Here is a 21,368-nt window from a genome sequence, read left to right as displayed (position 1 = left end):
TTAGAGTCTCCCCTTAGCTCAGGAACATCCATAAGGAAGAGCACCCCAGACACATGGCCCGGCTAAGGCAAAGGCCCAAGAAGAAGGAAGGCTCAGGTGTTTTCAGCCATGAAAGGTATTAATGAAGAGTTCCCAGGCAGAGTGCTGTGACTCTGCCTTGAGCCCCATATCGTCACCCCAGGTCTTGGGTGAGCCTGTACTGCGTTCTCAGCAAGGGGGAGCTGGGCTTCTACAAGGACGCCAAGGGTCCGGCGTCTGGGGGCACACACGGCGGGGAGCCACTGCTCAGCCTGCACAAGGCCACCAGCGAGGTGGCTAGTGACTACAAGAAAAAGAAGCACGTCTTCAAGCTCCAGTGAGCCCCCCAATGGGCAAGGGGGAGGGATCCAAGGCCCGACTCCCCTTCCCCCCCAGCAATACCCTGCTTCCCTGGAGGATAGTTGGTGGATGGGTGGGCCGGGCCCCTGCCCCAGATTCCCCAAGTTCTGTGTCCCCTTCCTACAGGACCCAGGATGGCAGCGAGTTTTTGCTCCAGGCTAAAGATGAGGTGAGATCTGGTCCTTTCTCTCCCCTCTCTGGACCTCAGGAGCAACCTGGCTGGCTGGTTTCTGGCCCAGAGTGATGCAACTGTGAGCCAGAAACACAAGCCAGAGTCACCAGGCTATGATGGGAAAGCCTATTGACAGTGAGAGCCCAGAGGAAGTTCCTAACCTAAGGAGGGGGGGAGGGGAGGCAGGGACCTGGAGGGCTGCCTGGAAGCCCCAGGACAAAGTCCAACCTCCTTGCCTTGGTCCCTGAAGCACCACTGGAAAGATAAAAGATGGGAGTTAGTGAAAAAATGGGATGATGCAGGCAGAGAAGAACCAGAGGTGCAGAAATACAAAGCATTAACTGAGCTGGTGGAGGGTTCAAGGAGGAAGGATCCCAGAAAGGTTCCCAGGGGTTGTGGGCCATTTGGAGGGGGTTGGAGTTTGTCCTAAGGGCATTGGGAAGCCATGGCAGAGTCTGAGCAAGATTGGGGGGTAGAGGTTACAGTGATGTCTAAGAAAGATCCTTTGGCAACAATGTGCAGGGTAGACTGGGGAGAGGGACAGAGGAGGTGTGGAGCCCAGGAGGCAACCAGGACAGGCACCCACATGTGAGGGCACGAGGCTGGCCCCCAGCCGGCCTGTGGGGAGGGGAGGAGGGGGTGGAAGAGAGTGAACCATGGGACTGAGGCTAAGGGGAGAGGTCAGGGGAGGAGCAGGCATGGAGGTGGTTTAAAGAGATGTTGAAAATAATAATGCTCATCATCTCATTCATTCTTACCAGAGGCTCTGGGGTAGGCCTGTATTCTCCCCCTGCCAATTTACTTTTAACATGGAGATGAAAACAGTTTTCCATTCTAGGGTTCTTATGAGAACTAAGTTGATACATACAGAGTACTTACATGGCCTGGTAAAGGTCAGTGCTCTATAAATGTCGCTGATGTTATCATTGTTTGTGTTGTTGTTTATCTCTATAGTGGGTGTTAGATATAATCCTATTGCATAGGATTAAGTGAATTAATCCACAGAAGCACTTACAACAGAGCCTGGCACATCTTGAAGTGCTATGCGACGGTTTGCATTATTGTTATCACCCCCATTTAATAGACTGGAAAACGGAAGTTCAGAGGGCAGTCCGATTCCAGGCTCATCTATTACTCAGTCTGCCTTCTTCCAAATCCGGACTCTGTGCCCTGTCTCTCTCCCCCAGGAGGAGATGAACGGCTGGCTGGAGGCTGTGGCCGCTTCAGTGGGAGAACACGCCGAGATCGCCCGCTGGGGGCAGACACTACCTACCACGTCCTCCACGGATGAGGGCAACCCCAAGCGGGAGGCAGGGGAGCGCAGGGCCAGCGGGCGCCGGAAGTGACTTCCCACCCCCTGGGCCTGACCCATCCCCGCCCCTTCTCTCCGCACTGTGGGCACAAAGACACTTTCTCTTCCGCAGGGGCGGGAGCCCCTAGTTCCACCAACACTGCGGACGCGCCAAGATGGGCACTGGAAAGGAGGGGACTTCTGCACTCCAGGAAGTGGTGGGGGGATTGCTGCCCCTATAGCCATATCTCGGCCCCTTCCTGCTCGCCACCCCACCCCAGGTGCTGGGGCTCCATTATTTTTATGCAATAACTGAGTTGGGAGGGGCGGGTAAGGGGCCAGTTGAGCCAAGCCCCCTGCCCCGATCCCCAGATCCTGCCCCAAGAAGCTGGGGTGGTAGGGGCGATAATTCCTGCCCCCCTCTCCGCCCTAGGGATGGGCATGGGGCCGCTGGTGAGGTCCCCTGGACCATCCAGGGTGCTAGGGGGTGGGGAGGGGACGTCTCCTCCCCGCCTTTACCTCACTTCCAATGCTGCCTTGATCTCTGTCTGGGAAGGAGGAGTGAAGGGGCCTTAGCCCCTGCACTCCGCCGTCTCAGAGCCATGCGGTTAATTCCTGACTTAGTTTATTTTTGCAAAACGTCGACCTCCTCCTCCCCCGCCCCGCATCCGCGAAGGCTTTTAATGGGAGGGGCGTCAAAGCTCAAAACTGTCTTCCTCTCTCCTCCCCCCTCCAGCTGTAAATGCCGCTACGTGAGGGGAGGGGCGAGGGGAAGCCCTCCCCCCTGCATGCTTCTGGCAGAAGCACCTCCCTAGGGAGTGGGGGAACCGGGTTGTGGGCAGCCCCCATAGCCACCTGGAGGAGCCGCTGGGGCCCAGGGGTGTGGGGCGGTGTGGCAGGCGCACACTGTATGTACCTATAATAAATACTTTGGCTTTGACGGTCTATGCTGGTTTGTTCGCGTTTCATGGGCTGCGCCTGAGAGGGGGTGCGGGGGGAGGGGAATGGAGGGTGGCGCGGGGAGAGACTGCGGCTGCAGAGAACATTTAGATGTCCCCTTGATGTGAACTAACTTCGGGGTCTAAACACACGTCCCCGACGAAGCACCTAGATTCCATTCCTAAAATGGGAACCATTCCTAGGGGAATGTTTTGCTAGCCCTTGTAACTAAACTTCCCCAAAACAGCCTTGCGGTGCGCCCCGTCCAGCACAGGAAAGGCGGGTCCCTTTAAGGAGGCGGAGAATTTAACTGCGACGGGTGAGCGCTGTGTCCAATCGCCGGTGGCTCTGGGAGTCTCCAGGCCAATGAGCAGGCAGTGGGGGGCGGGACCCGAGTGTAGACCCGGAAGCGGGTGCTGGCCGGCCGGCTCGCCTGGGGGCCATGGCAGCCGCGGCACCTGCAGCAGAAGGGGTCCCGAGTCGGGGGCCTCCGGGGGAGGTGATTCATCTGAACGTGGGAGGCAAGAGGTGAGTGTAGGAGATTCCTGAGGCCCCCACCTCGGGGACCGGGAACGGGGTGGGAGTACCGCCTCTCTCTGGGGGAATCCCTGTCCATCAAGGATTGCTCCGCCCCCTGCTGAAAGCGCGAGTGCTCGGACTGGCGCCCGGGATGGCGGTGGGGTAAGGAGCTACATTCCTTCCCTCCTTCCATCCTTCCAACCCCTACTGTGCGCTCACTTTCCCCGCTTAGGTTCAGTACCTCTCGCCAGACTCTCACCTGGATCCCAGACTCCTTCTTCTCCAGGTGATCGGGAGAGACAGTTTGGGTCGGGTGGTGGGGGGCAGGACGAGAGGGTATGGGAAAACCTAATGCCCCACTCACCCTCCCCACCCTCCACCCCCTTCACACACACACCCTTGCCCTTTACACCTACTCTGCATCCCCTCCCAACAGTCTTCTCAGCGGACGCATCTCTACACTGAAAGATGAGACTGGAGCTGTGAGTAGGGCAAGAGCTGAAACGGGGCAGCGGGTAGGAGGAGGGACAGGAGCCCCACTCAGCCCCGTGTTTTGTCCCATCCATCCTCTGCCCCCCTTCCCGCAGATCTTCATCGACAGGGACCCCACCGTCTTCGCCCCCATCCTCAACTTCCTGCGCACCAAAGAGTTGGACCCCAGGTTTGCATGGGGATAAAGGGACCCCACTGTCTTCACCTTCTTCCCTTCAGAATGTTCACCTAAGCTCCTCGATCATATTTAAATCGTGTCCTTAGAATTTACCCCAAACACCACACACGCACATTTTCACTGCCCATGTATAATAACATCACTCCTTAGAGTCTTGATCCAGTCAAAATTTGCTACCTCTTGGGACTCTTTGTACAGTTTTGAAAACTTCCTCCTTAGAATTCTCCACTCACTCCCATTTCCCAGACTCTGACCCCTAGTCAATTCTACTACCCAGGGGTGTCCACGGTTCCAGCCTCCTCCACGAAGCCCAGTTCTATGGGCTCACTCCTCTGGGTAAGTGGGGGCCCCATGAGCATCCTCACTGCATAGAAAACAAGCCCCAGCTCTCAAGATGCTCCCTCTTCCCCTCTCTTGAAAGAAGTTTGGGTTAGAGCCAAGAGCACTGGATTTGGTCCTGGATCTGGGGGATGGGGGTGGAGAATGAGATTGGTGAGGGGGTTAGAATCTGCCTCAGTACCCCCCAAGTCCCAGCATGGAGTTATTCTGCTTCAGTTCGACGCCTGCAGCTGCGGGAGGAGTTGGACCGATCTTCCTGTGGAAACGTTCTCTTCAACGGTTACCTGCCTCCACCAGGTGGGCACAGCTAAGGGATGGAGGGGAGGGAGGGTGGACTAAAGACTACATTTCCCATAAGGTCACAGCCCTTGCTGTGAGCCCTGTGCTTACCTGTGCTGTGAGCCCTGAGACATGATGGGAGTTTTAGCCTTATATCAGAGGCTGGACTGATGCTTGGAAAGGAAGTAGGAACTCACTTCCAATGAGGCAGTGGGCCAGCTAGTCCCCTGAGGCTAGGATGTATGTTCTGGAGCCTGATGGGGGTTGTAGTCCACGTTTGATTTCCCTGGGAGGAAGCTTAGAAGAAATAAAATAAAACATTTTGCATGGAGGTGGAAATATTAAGGGGAATTATTGACCATAATCTCCATGGGACCTTAGGTCAGCAACCCCACTGGCCATGGAAGATATGCCTCAGTGGTTACTGGAAACCCAGCATGGGGCTCAAACTCACAACCCCGAGATCAAGAGTCACATACTCAGGGCACTTGGGTGGCTCAGTCGGTGAAGCATCCGACTCTTGATTTTGACTCAAGTCATGATCTCATGGTTTGTGAGTTCAAGCCCCACATCAGGCTGGCTGCTGTCAGCATGGAGCCTGCTTTGGATCCTCTGTACCCCTCTCTGTCTGCCCCTCCTCTCCTTGCTCGCTCTCTCTCAAAAATAACTAAAATAAACATATATAAAATAAGAGTTGCATACCCTTCCGACTGAACTAGCCAGGCACCCCATAAAGGAGTCATTTTAAGTAGAAGCTTTAGGGGCACCTGGGTGGCTCAGTCAGTTGAGTGTCCAACTTTGGCTTATGTCATGATCTTGCGGTTTGTGAGTTCGAACCCCGCGTTGGGCTCTGTGCTGACAGTGTAGAGCCTGCTTGGGATTCTTTCTCTCTCCCTCTCTGTTCCTCCCCCACTTGTGCTCTCTCTCTCTCTCAAAAAATAAATAAATAAACTTAAAAAAATAAATAGAAGTTTTCTATCACTGCCTTCATACCATAAATAAGTAAATGTGAAAATGAAACCCTGAAATAACAGTTATGATGCTACTGCCTGCCAAAGAAATTGGCTTCCATTTCTTTCTTTTCTTTTTTTAATTTTTTTTAAATGTTTTATTTATTTTTGTGAGAGAGAGCAAGAGAGTGCAAGTGGGAGCCAGGGAGGGACAGAGGGGGTGAGCACCGAAGATCCCAAGCGGGCTCTGCGCTGACAGACTGTGAGATCATGACCTGAGTCACCCAGGCGCCCCTAGGCTTCCATTTCTTTTCTCTTCTTTTTTTTCTAACATTTATTTATTTTTGAGACAGAGAGAGACAGAGCATGAACGGGGGAGGGTCAGAGAGAGGGACACACAGAATCCGAAGCAGGCTCCAGGCTCCGAGCTGTCAGCACAGAGCCCGACGCGGGGCTCGAACTCACGGACCGCAAGATCATGACCTGAGGTGAAGTCGGTCGGTCGCTTAACCGACTGAGCCACCCAGGCGCCCCTAGGCTTCCATTTCTTAAAACAGAAGATTAGCAAATACTGAAAAGATAGCACCGTTATGGTAGCGCCAAACTGATTCGGCCCTTGTGATGTGCTCAAAGGAACAGAAAAGGCAGTAACTTGCTGGGTGATTCCGTGTCCTTTCGTGCCACGTCCCCACACCACTGAGAATCTTTTCGCCCGGGACACTATGCCCCCACGTGTGGGGAAGTCGGCTTCTGGCGCATTTGAAGCGCTTGCTACATGGCAATTATTACAGCTATTGTCACTCTGCTCCGTCTCCCCGCCACAGCGTTCCCAGTGAAGCGGCGGAACCGGCACAGCCTGGTGGGGCCCCAGCAGTCGGGGGGACGCCCAGCCCCTGTTCGACGGAGCAACACGATGCCCCCCAACCTGGGCAATGCAGGGCTGCTGGGCCGAGTGCTGGATGAGAGGGCCCCTCCCTCCCCATCGGGTATGTTTCTGTCCCCTGGGAGACTGGGGCAGCCAGTGGGGTCCCTGCGACCCTGCCCTGATCCCTGCTCTTCCCCCCCAAGGGCCACCAGAGGAGCCGGGGATCGTGCGCCTGGTGTGTGGACACCACAACTGGATCGCTGTGGCCTATACCCAGTTTCTTGTCTGCTATAGGTGCTCGGGGAGGGGGGTGGCCGGAGGCTCAAGCCCTGTTGGTGGGGAGGGCTTGCGGTGAGGGCTGATGATATCCCCCAATCCTCCAGGCTAAAAGAAGCCTCTGGCTGGCAGCTGGTGTTTTCCAGTCCCCGCCTGGACTGGCCCATCGAGCGACTGGCACTCACAGCCCGGGCGCTCGGTGGGGCTTTGGGTGAACATGACAAGATGGTGGCAGCGGCTACAGGCAGCGAGATCCTGCTGTGGGCTCTGCAGGCAGAAGGCGGGGGCTCCGAGATAGGTATGGCGCCGCGACTTTTCCAGAACCTTCTTTCTGCCCTTTAGAATTACGCTTCACCCTGTGGTCTGTTAGGATTCTCTTCCACCCCGTTGGAATTCTCTGGCCTGTTAACCCACTCTGTAAGTTCTTACACCCATGGGGATTCTTTGCATTATTAAGATGCTCCAACCCTTTAGAATTCCGTATCCTGTTCGAATTCCTTGGCTTGTAGAAAAATCCACCCACGTCCAGAATTCCCTTCCCTGTTAGACCTCCATGCCAGGGGAATCCCAGAGCCGGCTAGAGTCTATGTTCCCATTAGACATCTCTGTTTGCTTTATTTTTTTTTTTAATGTTTTATTTATTTTTGAGAGAGAGAGAGAGAGAGAGAGAGAGAGAGTGTGTGAGGGGGGGAGGGGCACAGAGAGAGGGAGACAGAATCCGAAGCAGGCTCCAGGATCTGAGCCGTCAGCATAGAGCCCAATGCAGGCCTCGAACTCACAATGTGAGATCATGACCTGAGCCGAAGTTGGTCGCTCAACCGACGGAGCCACCCAGGCGCCCGTCGGTTTGCCTTATTGAAAACTGCGACCATGTTAGAGTCCCACACCCCGTCAGGAATCTGGCCTGTGTAATCCTCTGTAATTCCTGCTGGAATCCTCTAGCCTATAAAGATTCTGTGGCCCCACCGAATCCGCTGGCCCTTGGAGTTCTTCCTGGTCCACTGAGCGACTGGCTTCTCCCCCAGTCCTCCTCCTTCTCCCCCAGGAAGCGGGGTCCTGGCTGAGTGCTCCTTGCCTTCTGCAGGAGTCTTCCATCTGGGGGTGCCCGTGGAGGCCTTATTCTTCGTTGGGAACCAGCTCATCGCCACGAGCCACACGGGGCGCATCGGGGTTTGGAACGCCGTCACCAAGCACTGGCAGGTCAGAGGGGTGGCCGGCCTGGCTGCCTCTTTCCCAGGCGTCCAGTCTGCACGGACCCGGGGAGGGGTTCCTTCCTGCCCCAGCCCAACTGGAGACAGCCAGAGAACCCAGCAGCGGGCCAGATCTGGTGGGGGTGCCGGGGTGATAAAGGCCTAAGGAGGAGGAGTCAGGGAGGCCTTTCTGGAAGAGGGGCCGCTGAGCTGACAGGGAAGATGGTGGGTTTGCAAAGGAGGAGAGCAGGTTCTCCAGGCACTGGATGGGGGAGCAGGTGAGTGAAGATGCCGTAGGAGACAAACGTGCACACGTCTGTCGTTCCCTCCCAAGCCATGTGCAAAACATAAAGAAAAATATACCTACGGTATTGCTTTCTCCTGTAAAGTATGTTTAGGAGAGAGAGACAGAAAAGCAGAGAAAGGAGAGAGAGAAAGAGGGGGGGAGACAGACAAAAAACAATAGAGGAAGTCAGAAAGAGGTGATGGAGAGAGGGAAGGGTGGGCAGAGTGAAGCCGGGACTGGAAGGCGGTGGTGCCGAAGGGATGTAGAGAGACAGACAGAAATAAATAGGAAAAGCCAGCAATATGGGGTCAAAGAGAGGCCAAGAGGCAGAACCGCTGACCCAGAGACTTCCAGAGACAGAGAGACGCAGATGGAGATAGAACTAGAGCCGGTGAGGCTGGAGAGAAGTGGGCCTAGAAACCCCGGGTAGGTTCTGGAAGCGGGGGGGGGGGGGGGGGGGGGCGAGGAGCACCCTGAGGGGTGCCGTGGAGGTGGAGGCAGGGAGGACCTCCCGGCCACAGCCGGTCCTGCCTGCCCCCAGGTCCAGGAGGTGCAGCCCATCACCAGCTACGACGCGGCGGGCTCCTTCCTCCTCCTGGGCTGTGACAACGGCTCTATCTACTACGTGGGTGAGCAGCAGCTGGTACCCCCGCGTGCCCGAGAACCTCCCCGGGAAGGCAGGGGGCGGGGGGTGGGGGTGCTGAGCACCTTGAACAAGCCCACGCTGCTCTCCCCACCCGCCCTAGATGTGCAGAAGTTTCCCCTGCGCATGAAGGACAACGACCTCCTTGTCAGTGAGCTCTACCGGGACCCGGCAGAGGACGGAGTCACGGCCCTCAGCGTCTACCTCACCCCCAAGACCAGTAAGCTATGACCGGCTCCCCCCATCTACCCCCCCTACCCCGCTGCCAGCAGCCCCAGCCCACAGCCGCCTCCCCACCACTGTGTAGCATGACCCCGTGAGATTTACTGGGAGGAGAAAAGATTCAACTCTCACTTAGTCATTCAACAAACACCGGGCACCGCTTGTATGTAAGCTGTGGCAGGTCTCTCCAACCAGGGCCAGACTTGGCCACGAGCAGTTCGTCTTTGTGTTTCTTTTCCACCTCTGCAATGAGGACATGATGTTTCCACGCTCATAAAACAAAGAGGGTGCGTGTTTTACGGCGGATGAAACCGAGTTCTCTCACTTGGGGACAGTTTTTTTGATTTGGTTTCTTGGCTTTAAATGCAGAAAATTAGGCTAGGTTTTTTTTTTTTTTTAATTATCGTTTACTTAGAAAATTATTTATTAGAGAGAGAAAGAGCACACGCAGTCAAGCAGGAGAGGGGCACAGGGAGAGAGAGAAAAAAAATTTTTTTTAATATTTATTTATTTCTGGGGAGGAGCAGAGAGAGGGAGGCACAGAATCTGAAGCAGGCTGCAGGCTCCAGGCTCTGAGCTGTCGGTGCAGAGCCAGACGCGGGGCTTGATCCCAGGACGGTGAGACCTCACCAGGATGGTGAGATCATGACCTGAGCCAAAGTCAGATGCTTAACCAGCTGAGCCAGCCAGACGCCCCTCTATTTTTCTGTCTGTCCCCTCTCTTGTTAGCTCCGTCTCTCTCTCTGCCTTAGTTGCTGTCCCTGCTCCTCTCTTTCTCTGATCTCTCCCTCTGTCTCTCCCTTTCTGACATCTCACTGCCTTATTATTTCTGTCTGCCCCTCTCTCCTTGCTTTCTGACTCTATCTCTGTCCTTCTCTTTCTCTCTGCCGTGGTTTCTGTCTCCCTGTGGCCCTGTCGCTGTCTTCATCCTCGGCCCCTCACCAGGTGACAGCGGGAACTGGATCGAGATTGCCTATGGCACCAGCTCGGGGGGTGTGCGGGTCATTGTGCAGCACCCCGAGACCGTGGGCTCCGGGCCTCAGCTCTTCCAGACCTTCACCGTGCACCGCAGCCCCGTCACCAAGATCATGCTCTCGGAGAAGCACCTCATCTCAGGTGGGCCTCACCGGGCTGCCCCAACTGCCCATCTCCTCGCAAGAGGATGGCCCGGAGGGGAGCATGAAACCAGGGGGTGGGACCTCCGGGGGGGGAGGGAATTTTAACCTGGAACAGTAATTGCAGAAGTGAGAGAATAGTGTAAGGGGACCCATCTAAGCAAGAGTAAGAAATTCATCAATTCGGCAAACACTGGTTGAGCACCTACTGTGTGCCAGGCCCAGGGGATACAGTGATGGACAAGACATGCCAAGTGCCCGCCCTTAGGGAGCTGATGTTCTGCGGGAAGGCAGATGACAAATAAATAAATCAGAATATAAGTCACCAACAGGCAACGATGAAGACCATGGGTAAAAACAAAAGTTGTGCGAGTGGCTTGAGAGTGTTGGGGTCACTGAGGAAGGAGCTTTGAGCAAAACCAAGGAAATAAGCAGTGCAGCTCGGTGGGGACAAACATTCTCGCAGAGGGAACAGGCATTGCAAGGGCTCTGAGCCAGGAGGATGATAGATGTGTCTGAGGAAGCAGAGTGGGCAAGGGAGACAGTAGGACCTTGTAAGCCATGAAGATGACTTTGTCCTTGCCCTTGACTGGGTAGGTATCATGGGAAAGAGGGTTGTGAGCAGAGGAGGGCCATCATCTGACACAGTTATTCACAGGGACTCTCTGGCTATGTGTCGGGGCAGGACAGGAGCAGGAGGAGGCTGCTGCCATGGACAGGACCAGGGTGGGGACAGTGACAGGGTTAGATGAGATCAGGCTCTGGAACAATTTTAGAGGAAGAACCAAGAGGATTTTTGACCATTTGGGAGTTCTGGGGAAGAGCGAATTCTCTGAAAGGGAAGAATCCAGAGGGGCCCGAATCCTGACACCTTTGAAAAGGGTCATCCTGGGGCTCGGGAAGGTTGGGCCGCGGTGATGACAGCTGGCCTGACCGGCCGTTGCCCCTGTGCTCCTCAGTCTGTGCCGACAACAACCACGTGCGCACGTGGTCCGTGACTCGCTTCCGGGGCATGATTTCCACCCAGCCCGGCTCCACCCCACTCGCTTCCTTCAAGATCCTGGCACTGGAGTCGGCCGACGGGCATGGTGGCTGCAGCGCTGGCAATGACATTGGTGCCTACTAGCCCCTGGCCTCCCATCCCATGCACCCTGCCTGACCCCCATTGGCCTCCACTGGCTCCTTCCCTGACCCCCTGTAGACCTCTCCTGACCCACCCAGCTGACCTGGCTGCCACCTGACCCCTGTCAATCTCCATTTACTCCCAGCTACCCCCGTTGAATTCTGTTACCCCGTTGATTCCTGCTGACCGCCACCTGACCCGGGACCCCCACCCCACAGCCCTGAGCTCCACTGACTGACCCTCAGCCCTCTCTGACCCCGCCCAATTCCAGAAAGCTGGGGATGGGGACCTAGTCCTGGGAGGGGGCTCATCTTGGAGAAGGGGGCAGAGCCTTAGGGTCTGGAGTCCCAGGGAGCCCAGCTGGCCCTGACTCCCCCCACCATCCTGGTCCAGGCCCCTACGGCGAGCGGGACGACCAGCAAGTGTTCATTCAGAAGGTGGTGCCAACCGCCAGCCAGCTCTTTGTGCGTCTTTCATCCACTGGCCAGCGGTGAGGACCGTCCCATCGAACGGGGAGGGTGGTCAGGGGAGAGGGCAGGACACCAGCTGGGTCACGGAGGCCAAAAGGGGGTCCTAGCCAAGGAACGCCTGAAGGAGCAAAGGCTGGGAGGGGGCACGAGGCCTGGTCCTGGGTTTGGGGGCTGGAGGAATTCAAGGTGTGACATGTGTGGGTAGCAGTGAGGCTGGGGAAGCCCCAGGTGCCTGTGCCGGACCTCACGCAGGTCACTCGGTGTGGCCAGAGCCCGGGATCGGGGCAGGAGGCACAGGTGGGGGTGCCGGGGATGGGGGTGGGGGGGGCACAGGCAGCTGTAGGAGCCCAGAGGAGGTGCTTGCTCCAGTCTGGGGAGGGGGCCTGTGAGGGTTTTCGTGAGGACCTTGGAGATAAACAGCAATGAGCAGAAGAAAGGAGGGGCAGGGGTGCGCCGGGCTGAAGGAACAGCGTGGGTGAAGGCTGGGAATGGACAGCCAGTGAGGTGCACGTGGTCTGGGGGCCGGACCTCCGAACAGGCTGCTGAGGGGCACGAAGGAGCTGAGATTGGCCTGGGCTGCTGGGGAGCCGTGGCCACCATGGGGGTTGGACTGGAGGTGGGACAGGAGTCCGAGAGTCCAGGGAAGAGGCTGGGACAGGTGGGGACAGGAGCCGGCAGGGCTTGACCAGGGCCAGACAGGAGGGGAGGAGGGGGCCCTGGAGGCTGAAGGGATGGGGCAGGGGGTTGGAAGCTGGTGATAGGAGGGGAGGGAGGCCCCCAGGATGACAGGCCTTCTCTGAGTCAGGAACCAGAAGGGAGAGCAGCAGATTTGGGGGAGAATCCCCATGGGGACGTGGGGTGATGCTGGACAGGAGCCATCCCAGAGGCCGCTGCACCCCGAGAGTACATGGGGGAAGAGGAAAGAAGCCTGGGGTGGCGGTTGGAGAGGCAGCGACTAAAGCCATAATGGTGGGGACTGTGGCCCGGGAAGGGGTGTACAGGTGAGGAGAGGGACCGGGGCCAGGGTGACCCCTCTCCCTTCCGTCTCAGGGTGTGCTCGGTGCGCTCAGTGGACGGCTCCCCCACCACCGCCTTCACGGTGCTCGAGTGTGAGGGCTCCCGGCGGCTCGGCTCTCGGCCCCGGCGCTACCTGCTCACCGGCCAGGCCAATGGCAGCCTGGCCATGTGGGACCTGACCACCGCCATGGACGGCCTCGGCCAGGCCCCTGGTACTCCCTATACCTGGCCTCCGTGCCGGCCCCTGTCCACAACCTCTTTTGCCAGTCTCCCTCCCCAGGCTCTGGCCCTCTGACCCCTTTCCTCTGCCTTTGAACCCCAGCTTGCCCTCACTTTTCCGCCCTCTCGTAGCTTCTGACCCCTAGCCTTTGACCTCTGCATTTTTGCTCCTATCCTGGCCTCAAGCCTTGCGTGTGACCTTTGTCCCTTGCCCAGTGGCCCCTGTCTTGCCCCCCCAGCAGGTGGGCTGACCGAGGAAGAGCTGATGGAGCAGCTGGAGCAAGGTGAGCCGGTGCCACTGGCTTCCTCTCGGAGCTCTCTCCCCAGCCCCTCCCCTCGCACCTCTCTCACCAGGTAGACTGAACTCCACTTTCCCTTCTGTGCAATGGGGGAGGGGCGGGGGAGGGGGGGGGAGTTGCCTCCCTGCCCACGATGACCCTCACTGACCCTCCTCACCGCCCCCCAGTCTCCACTCAGCCTCCCTGTCTGGCCGTCTCGGGAGCCTGAGCCCCCCCCAGGCTGAGGCCCGGCGCCGCGGGGGAGGCAGCTTTGTGGAACGCTGCCAGGAGCTGGTGCGGAGTGGGCCAGAGTCCCGACGGCCCCCGACACCAGCGCCTCGGCCTTCCACGGGTCTCGGGGCTCCCCTTGCACCCCCCAAGGTGAAGCTCAATGAGACTTCCTTCTGAACACAGCCGCCATGGTGCCTTTGGATACCCAGGTCCTGGGCCGGGGACGGGGTGGGGTGGGGTGGCAGGGCTCAGGTGCCTCCCTGCTTCCTGTCAGAGCCCTGGGTTCAGGGCCAGGGCTTCCTTGGAATGGTCGTTGTTACTAGGCCCCCACTGCCCCCCCCCTTTTCTGGAGCCAAAGTCACCCTCCCCTAATAAAGTTGTCACTGCCAACACCTTGCTGACATTCTTAGAGGGTTTGGGGACCCCCAGGGAAAGGGTGGGAGAGATGTGAGGACCAGCCAGATGTCTGGCTGTAGATTTAGGAACATCTGTCTCTCTTGGTTTAAGCAAAGAAGGGGAATGTAATGGTTTACATCTGGCTTCAGGCATAGTTGGATCCAGGGATTCAGATACTCGTCCAGAACGTCTTTCCATCTATTTGGTTTTGCTCTCCTCTGGGATGCATCATACTCAGGTTTTCCCCTCTCGGTGCCAAGATGACTCCAGGTACCTCCTTAGCAACTTGTTTTTTTTCTAGCAACAGCAACAAATCACACGACTGATTCTTATTGACTTGAATTTAGTCAGACGGCCATCCCTGAACCAGCCACTATGGCCGGTGTGATGGAGGCCTTCCACGGTTCCAGGGGTCATGTGCCCTCACAGGCCAGGAGGTTGACAGATTGGAGGAGGAATTCCTGAAAGGTGAATCGGGGTACTGTTACCACAAGCAAGGACGACTGGCCACAGGTCAACAGAAACACAGATGTCAGCTATGTGATTGCCACATCCTGAACATTTGTACCCTAAGCATCGCCATCACAAACACCTTTCCCACATCCCTTTCCTGCCCATGCCAGAGAGGTTATGAGGGACAGGTTCAGCTCACTCTAGCTTAATATCCTTGAGATTTTCCCCCAAATAATACCTGTTCCCATGGCAACTTCTCAGGAAAGATTTGTGCATCTTTTCCTTGAGCCAACGAAGAGGAAAGAAAGTGGGGCAGACTGGGAACAAGGATTTTAGAATATGCTGATTTCCCTTGAAAAGGGAAATTAGTTCTGGAATGCCAGAGTTTCTGTAACATAGTGGAGAAGGGTCCAGAGTGTTAGGGAATCTAGAACACAGGGATATTCTAGAGTGCTAGCAGATGAACAATATTAGGATCCCCCTGCCCTGCATTTCAGAGAATCCACACAACAGAAGTTGCTTGACCAAAGGACCTGGAAGTCAATGGTTCTAGAACAGGGGAGTGTTGTAGAATGCCTATGATTCTACACTTGCATGCCGGAGATTTGGAGATGCTGAGAATTGTAGGAAACAGCAATGTGGAGTACTAGAAAATCTAGAACATAGGGTATTCTGGAATGTCAGCTCTTCTGGATCGCTAGAGGGTTTGTTTGCATTCCAAGAAACCCATAATGGCAAGGGCCTCTGGATTGTCAGGGGATCTAGAATGTGAACAGAGATGAATGATTCAAAAACGTGAGTGTTTTGGAATACCTGTGAACCTCAAACTTTAGAAATATTTTTACATGCCAAGGCATTCAGAACCCTAGGGAATGTTTGAATGTTAGAAAGTCTAGAACATAGGAGGAGGGGTTGTGAATTCAGGGAATCTAGAATGTGGGATGTTTTATAATGCTCACAGATCTAGAATACTGAGATAGTTTTTCCTTGCCAGGGAATCTGGAACACGTTGTGTTTCTGGGTTGCTGGTGATTCTAGAACTGAGAGAGAAAATGTAAGAAAATCTGGAACACTAAAGAGATTTGTCTGTCTGTTAATACCAGGGATAAAACCCAGCGTGTGAGCACACGATGGGAAGAAGCTTCTGGAATGCCACAGCACCAGAACTCAGGGATTCTGAAGGGTTGAGATCAGATCAGGATCCAAGGGATGACATAGAAACGACCCCGGGAGATAGTGGCACTGATGGGGAAGGATTGGGAGCTGGGGACTCCAAATTCAGGGGGGATGGGAAGCCAACGCCATCCCCGGAAGTTGTAGTGGTGAGCCAGAGGCTGTTGCCTAGCAACGAGCATTGAAGATGCCCCGGATCCCAGGCAGAAGGGAGGAATTTCAGCAGCGCCCCCAGCAAATGCTCCAGCCACAGGGTAGGAGGTGAGGAGGAGGGCAACGGAGGGGGGCATGGGGGGCCAGGACATGCTGTCCTGCAGGGCCATGTTAACAGGGATTGTGGGGGCTTCCCAAAAACAGGGACACGGAACACATTCAGTGGGCAGTCAGGCACTCCCTCATCATGCTAAGACAGCCCACGAATGTCCCTGAGTGTCATCGTTACTGCTCTAAGGGGCTGCGTGGCCCTGGATGGTGGGTGGGCCTGGATTTCTGGGTGTCCGTGTGGGATGGAGGTGTGGATTGCTGTAGGTGGCAGTAACAGTGTGAGCGGGGCTATGTGAGTTACCCGGTGCTCACTGTAACAGGGGAGGGTGAAAGGGTCGCCCCTCCACTGGAAGGAGCAGGAATGGGGGATGAGGACAAAGCTGGATCGGTTGATGTTCTCAGCCTAGGGTGGGCCCTCTGATCAGGGAAGGGGGCCTAGTATCCTGTGTGGGTGGAGCCTGTGATCCACTGGGGGCGGAGCTAGCGATCCAGAACTGGAAACTAAAAGGCTCAAACCGCCTGGAGGGATGGGGCCTGGAACCTCGGAGGCGGGGCAAACATGAAAGGGGTGGGGCTTGGGAATCCTAAGCATGGGGCTGCACCGGAATTCGCTATGGGAAGGGCAGTGGCCTTAAATTCAGACGGGAAGGGGTCAAGTAGGGAGCCGGGGTCGGAAACTCAGGGGGCGGTGCCTTTGGGAGAAGAGAGGCGGGGCAAATTTCGAGGGTGGGGGAAAGGGTGGGGCCTTGAGTTTATAATGAAGTAAAAGGGGCTGGGCTTGTGACCTACCGAGATGGGAAGCCATAAGAAAAGCTTGGAGCCTGGACCTCCCTAAAGAGAGTGCAGATGGGGCCTAAGGCCCTCTGAGGCTTGGGGTCCCTAGAAAGGGAGGGGACTAGAATTCTCTAAAGAGAGAGTCTGTAATTCTGGCAGTGGGAGGGGTGCTGTTGGGAATCTTTAAAGGTTCAGGATAGGGAAGGGGAGTCTGGTACCCCCTAGGGGCAGCTGCGGAGAGGGGTGTAAGGAGGAGAACAGTTCTCTAGGAGCCCCTTGGAAGCCAAGTCTGTGGGTCAGGGGCAGAGACTCGGTCCTGTGATGGACAGAGGCTACAACCTTCCAAGGAACAAGATTCTGCTTGTTGGACCCGGAACCCCAACAGCACAGGGCCTTGAGAAGGGAAAACCCTTTGGGAAGGTGCAGGGTGGGCCTGGGGCCACAGAGCGGTCGGACCTGGGGCTTACTGCAGGATTAGCACTACCCCCACCCAGAATCCTGAGCCTCTAGTGTGAGAAGTGGACACCTATGGGGGCTTCCAGCGTTTACACCAGTCAGGGAGCAAATTCTGATCAAATTCTCCCACTACTGTGAGCGAAGGATGAGGCCTGAGTCTAATTTAGGGCCCACTGCCTATGCGTCCCTCCCAACCGTGGTGGTGGTGGGGGGGTCCCAGCACCTCCGCTCTTGGGCTCTCGTTCACAAGTTGGTACCCGACTCCCGATTTCGCCTCCAGCACTGAGAACTCCAGGCCCCAGCGCCCCCCGCCCGGCACCTGTCCCGCTAGCCCCTCCCCTGCCGCCTTCCGATTGGCCGCGCGGACAGCGCCCCCTGGCGGCACCGGGCTCTGATTGGCGGGAAGTTCGCAGCCGCGGCTAAGACTGTGGAGAAAATGAGTCGGCCTCGGGCGGGGGCGGGGGGCGGGGCCGCGCCAAGCCGGACCCGCTGGACAGACGGCCCGCCTGGAGCGGGACTCCACGCCGGACACGATGCGGCGGCCTGGCCCCAGCAGCCGCCGCCCCCTCCTGCTGGTGCTGCTGCTGCCACTCTTCGCAGCCGCCGCCTCCGCCACCAGCCCCAGCCCCAGGGAGGCCGTCGAGGTTGCGGGGATCCCGGGCCGCCAGGCCGGGTAAGCCCCGCTGCGGCCCCTTCTTCCTTGTGCCCCCTCCATCCAATAAGTCTGGTGGTCCGTGAGGACCAGGACTTGCGGATTTAGGGGAATACGAACCCATTGCTTCAGGGTAGGGATGAAAGAGCCAGAGCTCTTGGATTTGTTAGGGCCCTCTACTTTGCAGGGGTTAGAATCCGGGGAGTACTGGGATTTTGAGGCGAGGGAGTCCCCGCCGGTGTGATAGATGGATGTAGCCCCAGGGAATTCCAGGTTGTTTGTTTGTTTTTTTCCGGAGAAGGGTCCCAGTTTATATGGGAATGGGGCTTTGAGTTTTCCTAAGATGATAGATGGGTGGGGCCCCCCAGCTAGGATGGGGTTCCCCAAGCTTCTTGGGCGCTTAAGGAGGAGTCTGGGAGGTTATGAAGGGATTCTATGGTGGAGTTAAGATGTACTGATTTTCTGGAGTTTGGGAACGAGTGGATTAATTAAAGGGACCCTTGGGTTTTCCTAGTGACTTAGGAAGACGTGGACTTCGAGCCTGATGGCGGAGGGGCTTGCAAGGGGTTGTGCGGAGGGGGGTCCTCAGATTTCCTGAGGGTTGGGGATGCTCTTGTTTCCTAGAAAGAGGATCCCGGGCTTGAATGAGGTACCAGTGATTTCGCGGCAAAAGATCCAAAACTTCCTATAGATGCGGGGGTTATAGCCACCCTTCCTGTCTACGGGTGACGAGATCGAAGGAAGCAGTCTGCCCAGTACCCCCACCCCCCGCTCTGCGGCCCAGCGCTCCGTTACAAAGGCCCCGGGCTCTGCTCCCGCCTCGGTCTCTGCGAATGCGTTTAGTAACCCGAGCCGCGCCGGGGGCGGGGCCGGGAAGGGGTTAACGCAGAGAAAAGGCGGGAGGGATAACAGCAAGAACTGGGGTCCCGGAGGCTCCCATTCGGGCGGCCTCCTTCCCCACTGAGCCCCACCCGTCTGGAAAGAGTCATTGAGCCCGACGTCCCCTTCACAGCATCTCCCCACTGCCCTTCTCTCGGGGCCAGAGCGCGCGTCCTCGTCCCTCGTCCCCCTTAGCCTAGGGATAATGGATTTGTCTGGGGGGCCCCTTGGTTGCGAAGCACTTGCGCTGGAGCTGAGGACTCCGCTACTCAGAATCTGAGACCCACTGAGCGGGGGATTTCTCAAAGAACTCCTTCCTCCTGGTCAGGCGGGAAACTGAGGCCCAAAGACAAGGAGATGCTGGCTCCAGGACACAGTGCGTGGAAGCGCAGGAACGGTCTAGAACTCGGACCTTGGGATTCCCAGTTCTGGGCCGTGGCTCCTTCTGTATCCCCCTCCTCCTCCTCCTCAGCACCCCGCTGGACCCACAGTCAAAAAGAGGACCTCCCTCCCCAGCCGCTGAGGCCTGTGGAAGTGGCGCCACCTGCCGGCCATGCTCGGGATGATGGCTGAGTCAAGGACAGAGATGTGCGGGAGGGCGGGGTTCTAGATTCCCAGGCAGTACGGGCTTGGCAGTGAACTTAAAGATCCACTTTGCGTCATTAAAAAAAAAAAAAAATTAATTAAGGCTTTAAAATGTCCTTACCAATAAGACTTTACCACTAAACACTTGAGAAAACAAATTAAAGTAGGGTTGCTGCGACTTTCATGCGCGGAGAATCTAAGCCATTTTGCCTCCCACTGTGCAGACGGGGAAGCAGGCATCCAGCGCAGTGCCACAAATTAATTAAACATCTATTTCGAGTTGCTCTCAAGCCTTCTCTTGACTTTCCCTCCCCTACCCACCGTTGCCCTCTTTGGGCAGTTTGAGAGGGCTAGGGGTCTGAGTGACTTCCACCCCTGTTTACAGTGTGGCTGCTTGTCGGTGCTGCCCAGGCCAGTCGCCCAAGAGAAGTCGCTGCGTCAGAGGTGGGTTCTTCTAGGTGGGGTATAGGCAGGGAGTGAAAGGGGGTAAGAGCAGAGGTGTCAGCCGCTCCCTTCCCCACCTCTCATCCCAGCCGGAATGCTGGATGCACTTGGTGGAAAGACTTGGTCCCTTCCTTCTCCACTAAGTCCCTGGCTGTCTCCGAAGCCTCCTGCAGGGTCCAGAGCTGCCCGCCTGAAAAGTGTGCAGGCCCTCAGCAGTGCCTGACCCCAGTGCCCCAGGTGCTGCCGAGCCCCAGCCCCAGCGCGAGGAAGAGACAGGTGTCCCTCAACTGGCAGCCACTGACGTGAGTGTGCAATCCCTCCCCTACCAGATGCTCAGGAGCTCCCGGCTCCCCGCCACCAGCCACCACCATTCCCAGCACACGTTTCTTTCTGCTCCCTGCATCTCTTTTCCTTTGGTCTCTCTCTGCCTCTCCTTGGCAACTTGGATCTCTGCTTCTATTTCTCCTTTTCGTGCCTATCGAAGTCTCTGTGTCTTTCAGTCTCCATCTCTCTGCCCCTGTCCCCATGTCCCTCTCTCTGTATTTGCTCTTTCCATCTCTGTCTCTTCTGTTTCTCTCATTACCTGCCCCTTGTCCTCTCTGTCTCTCTGCGACGCTCTCTTTCTGCCTCTGTCTCTGTCTTCTTTGCTCTCTTTCTCTCCCTTCCTCATCTCTGTTTCTCCCCAAGCCTGTGAAGAACGTACAAGGTCTGGTCCCCGGAAAGGGATAGGGGTGGGGGGTGGGCAGAGCTGTTACTGGGAGATCTCGTGGCTCGAAAGGCCCGTTCCAGCTACGGTTGAGTCGTGGGGAAAGGGGGTGTCAGTCTAACCGCGTTGACAGCGCCTCTGCCCTCTTCTATCCAGGCTTCAGGAGGCCCGAGCTCTGTTGAGACGAAGGCGGCCCCGTGGGCCAGGGGGCCGGGCACTGCTGAGAAGGAGGCCCCCACAGCGCGCCCCTGCCGGCCAGACCCGGGGTAAGAACATCCGCCCTTCCTCTGCCGGGGGGCAGGGGGGTGGGTTCCGGGCCAGATAAAGCCGTCTGGTTCCCACGGTCCAGCCGCCGCCTAGCTGCCCCCCGTTGTAGCTCAGCCCCCCAGGACACGGACCCTCTAGGGACCCTGGCGTCCGGCCGTGCGAGGTGAGCCCGGGACAGGACCAGACGCCGGCCAGAGGCGCTGACCCGCGGGGGTGGGGCCGGGAAGCCAGGCGTCCGGGCTCCCTGCGGCCGAAGAGGGGGGCGCTGTCCCGGCAGAGAGCGCAGCCCAACTAGCCCAGACAACAAAAGCGATTGTGCGGGTTGGCGCCTGCCCGGTCACCGAATGCCCAAAATTGCGGGGCGGCTGGGAGCCAAAGGCCTCCCCCTACTTCCACGACCCTCCCCCTGCCCTCCTCCCACTCCAGCTCTCGGCCCCTGGGCTAGCACAACCACCCTCTAAAGTCCCCCTCCTGTTGTGGCCTTCAGCCCAGATGTGTCCCCTTCTCCCTAAAGTCTTCCAGATGTGGGCATCCAGCCAGATGTGAGGACCCCCGCCCACAGCCTCAATCCACCGTTTGCTCCTTCTTATCCATTCTGACTTCTCCTACCAGGTGTGGGGTGCTGGCCAGATGTGACTGCATCCCCAAACGTGCCCCCCAGCGTCCTGCCCACCATCCAGACCCTCGATTCTTTCATGTGCCCAGGTGCACCGACCCTTCTCCTCTCCCCCAGATGTGCCACCTGGCTGCCCAGATGTGCCATGACAGCCCCCTATCCAGATGAAGCCTCTTTCTCTGGGTCTAGGGCGGAGAATCAGCCTGTACCGGCCTCCCCAAATGTGGCCCC

General features: G+C 57.1%; 3 protein-coding genes across 9 annotated transcripts in view; all 3 read left to right on the top strand.

The window, feature by feature from the left end:
* Positions 1-2,786, top strand: part of SPTBN4 (spectrin beta, non-erythrocytic 4) — a 77,342-nt gene extending 74,556 nt beyond the window's left edge. For 2 of the 3 annotated variants that reach the window (XM_019432042.2, XM_053905930.1), the window contains 3 exons: positions 182-355; positions 505-547; positions 1,738-2,786. In XM_019432042.2, the coding sequence (XP_019287587.2) occupies positions 182-355; positions 505-547; positions 1,738-1,896 (376 nt within the window). In that variant the 3' untranslated portion in view covers positions 1,897-2,786. The remainder of the gene's footprint in view (positions 1-181; positions 356-504; positions 548-1,737) is intronic. The other variant, XR_008423342.1, reaches the window with a different exon arrangement.
* Positions 2,787-3,176: 390 nt separating this feature from the next.
* Positions 3,177-13,862, top strand: SHKBP1 (SH3KBP1 binding protein 1). Of its 3 annotated transcripts, none has more exons than XM_053905929.1 (18): positions 3,177-3,308; positions 3,532-3,585; positions 3,736-3,781; positions 3,887-3,960; positions 4,247-4,305; positions 4,525-4,605; positions 6,362-6,523; positions 6,606-6,696; positions 6,786-6,976; positions 7,763-7,878; positions 8,696-8,783; positions 8,901-9,017; positions 9,965-10,135; positions 11,094-11,249; positions 11,651-11,747; positions 12,778-12,956; positions 13,206-13,317; positions 13,430-13,862. In XM_053905929.1, exons 1-18 carry the CDS (start codon positions 3,223-3,225, stop codon positions 13,647-13,649), a joined length of 2,100 nt encoding a protein of 699 aa, XP_053761904.1. In that variant the 5' UTR covers positions 3,177-3,222; the 3' UTR covers positions 13,650-13,862. The 3 variants fall into 3 exon arrangements, with proteins under 3 accessions (XP_053761904.1, XP_053761903.1, XP_053761902.1); XM_053905928.1 differs by having other exon boundaries at positions 13,203-13,317; XM_053905927.1 differs by having other exon boundaries at positions 3,736-3,960; positions 13,203-13,317.
* Positions 13,863-15,666: 1,804 nt separating this feature from the next.
* LTBP4 (latent transforming growth factor beta binding protein 4) overlaps positions 15,667-21,368 on the top strand; it is a 30,145-nt gene continuing 24,443 nt past the window's right edge. The window contains exons 1-4 of one of the 3 annotated variants that reach the window (XM_053905924.1): positions 15,667-15,755; positions 19,490-19,548; positions 19,712-19,850; positions 20,411-20,520. In XM_053905924.1, coding sequence (XP_053761899.1) covers positions 15,682-15,755; positions 19,490-19,548; positions 19,712-19,850; positions 20,411-20,520 — 382 coding nt within the window. In that variant the 5' untranslated portion in view covers positions 15,667-15,681. Of the gene's footprint in view, positions 15,756-17,409; positions 17,662-19,489; positions 19,549-19,711; positions 19,851-20,410; positions 20,521-21,368 lie in introns of those variants that run through there. The other 2 variants (XM_053905922.1, XM_053905923.1) reach the window with 2 other exon arrangements.

This window comes from Panthera pardus, unplaced genomic scaffold, assembly GCF_024362965.1.
Source record: "Panthera pardus isolate Hobbes unplaced genomic scaffold, ASM2436296v1 HiC_scaffold_18, whole genome shotgun sequence".
In the NCBI taxonomy this organism is placed as follows: Eukaryota; Metazoa; Chordata; class Mammalia; order Carnivora; family Felidae; genus Panthera; species Panthera pardus.
The sequence above is the reverse complement of the archived record's forward strand: the minus strand, read 5'-3'. Positions and strand labels throughout refer to the sequence as shown.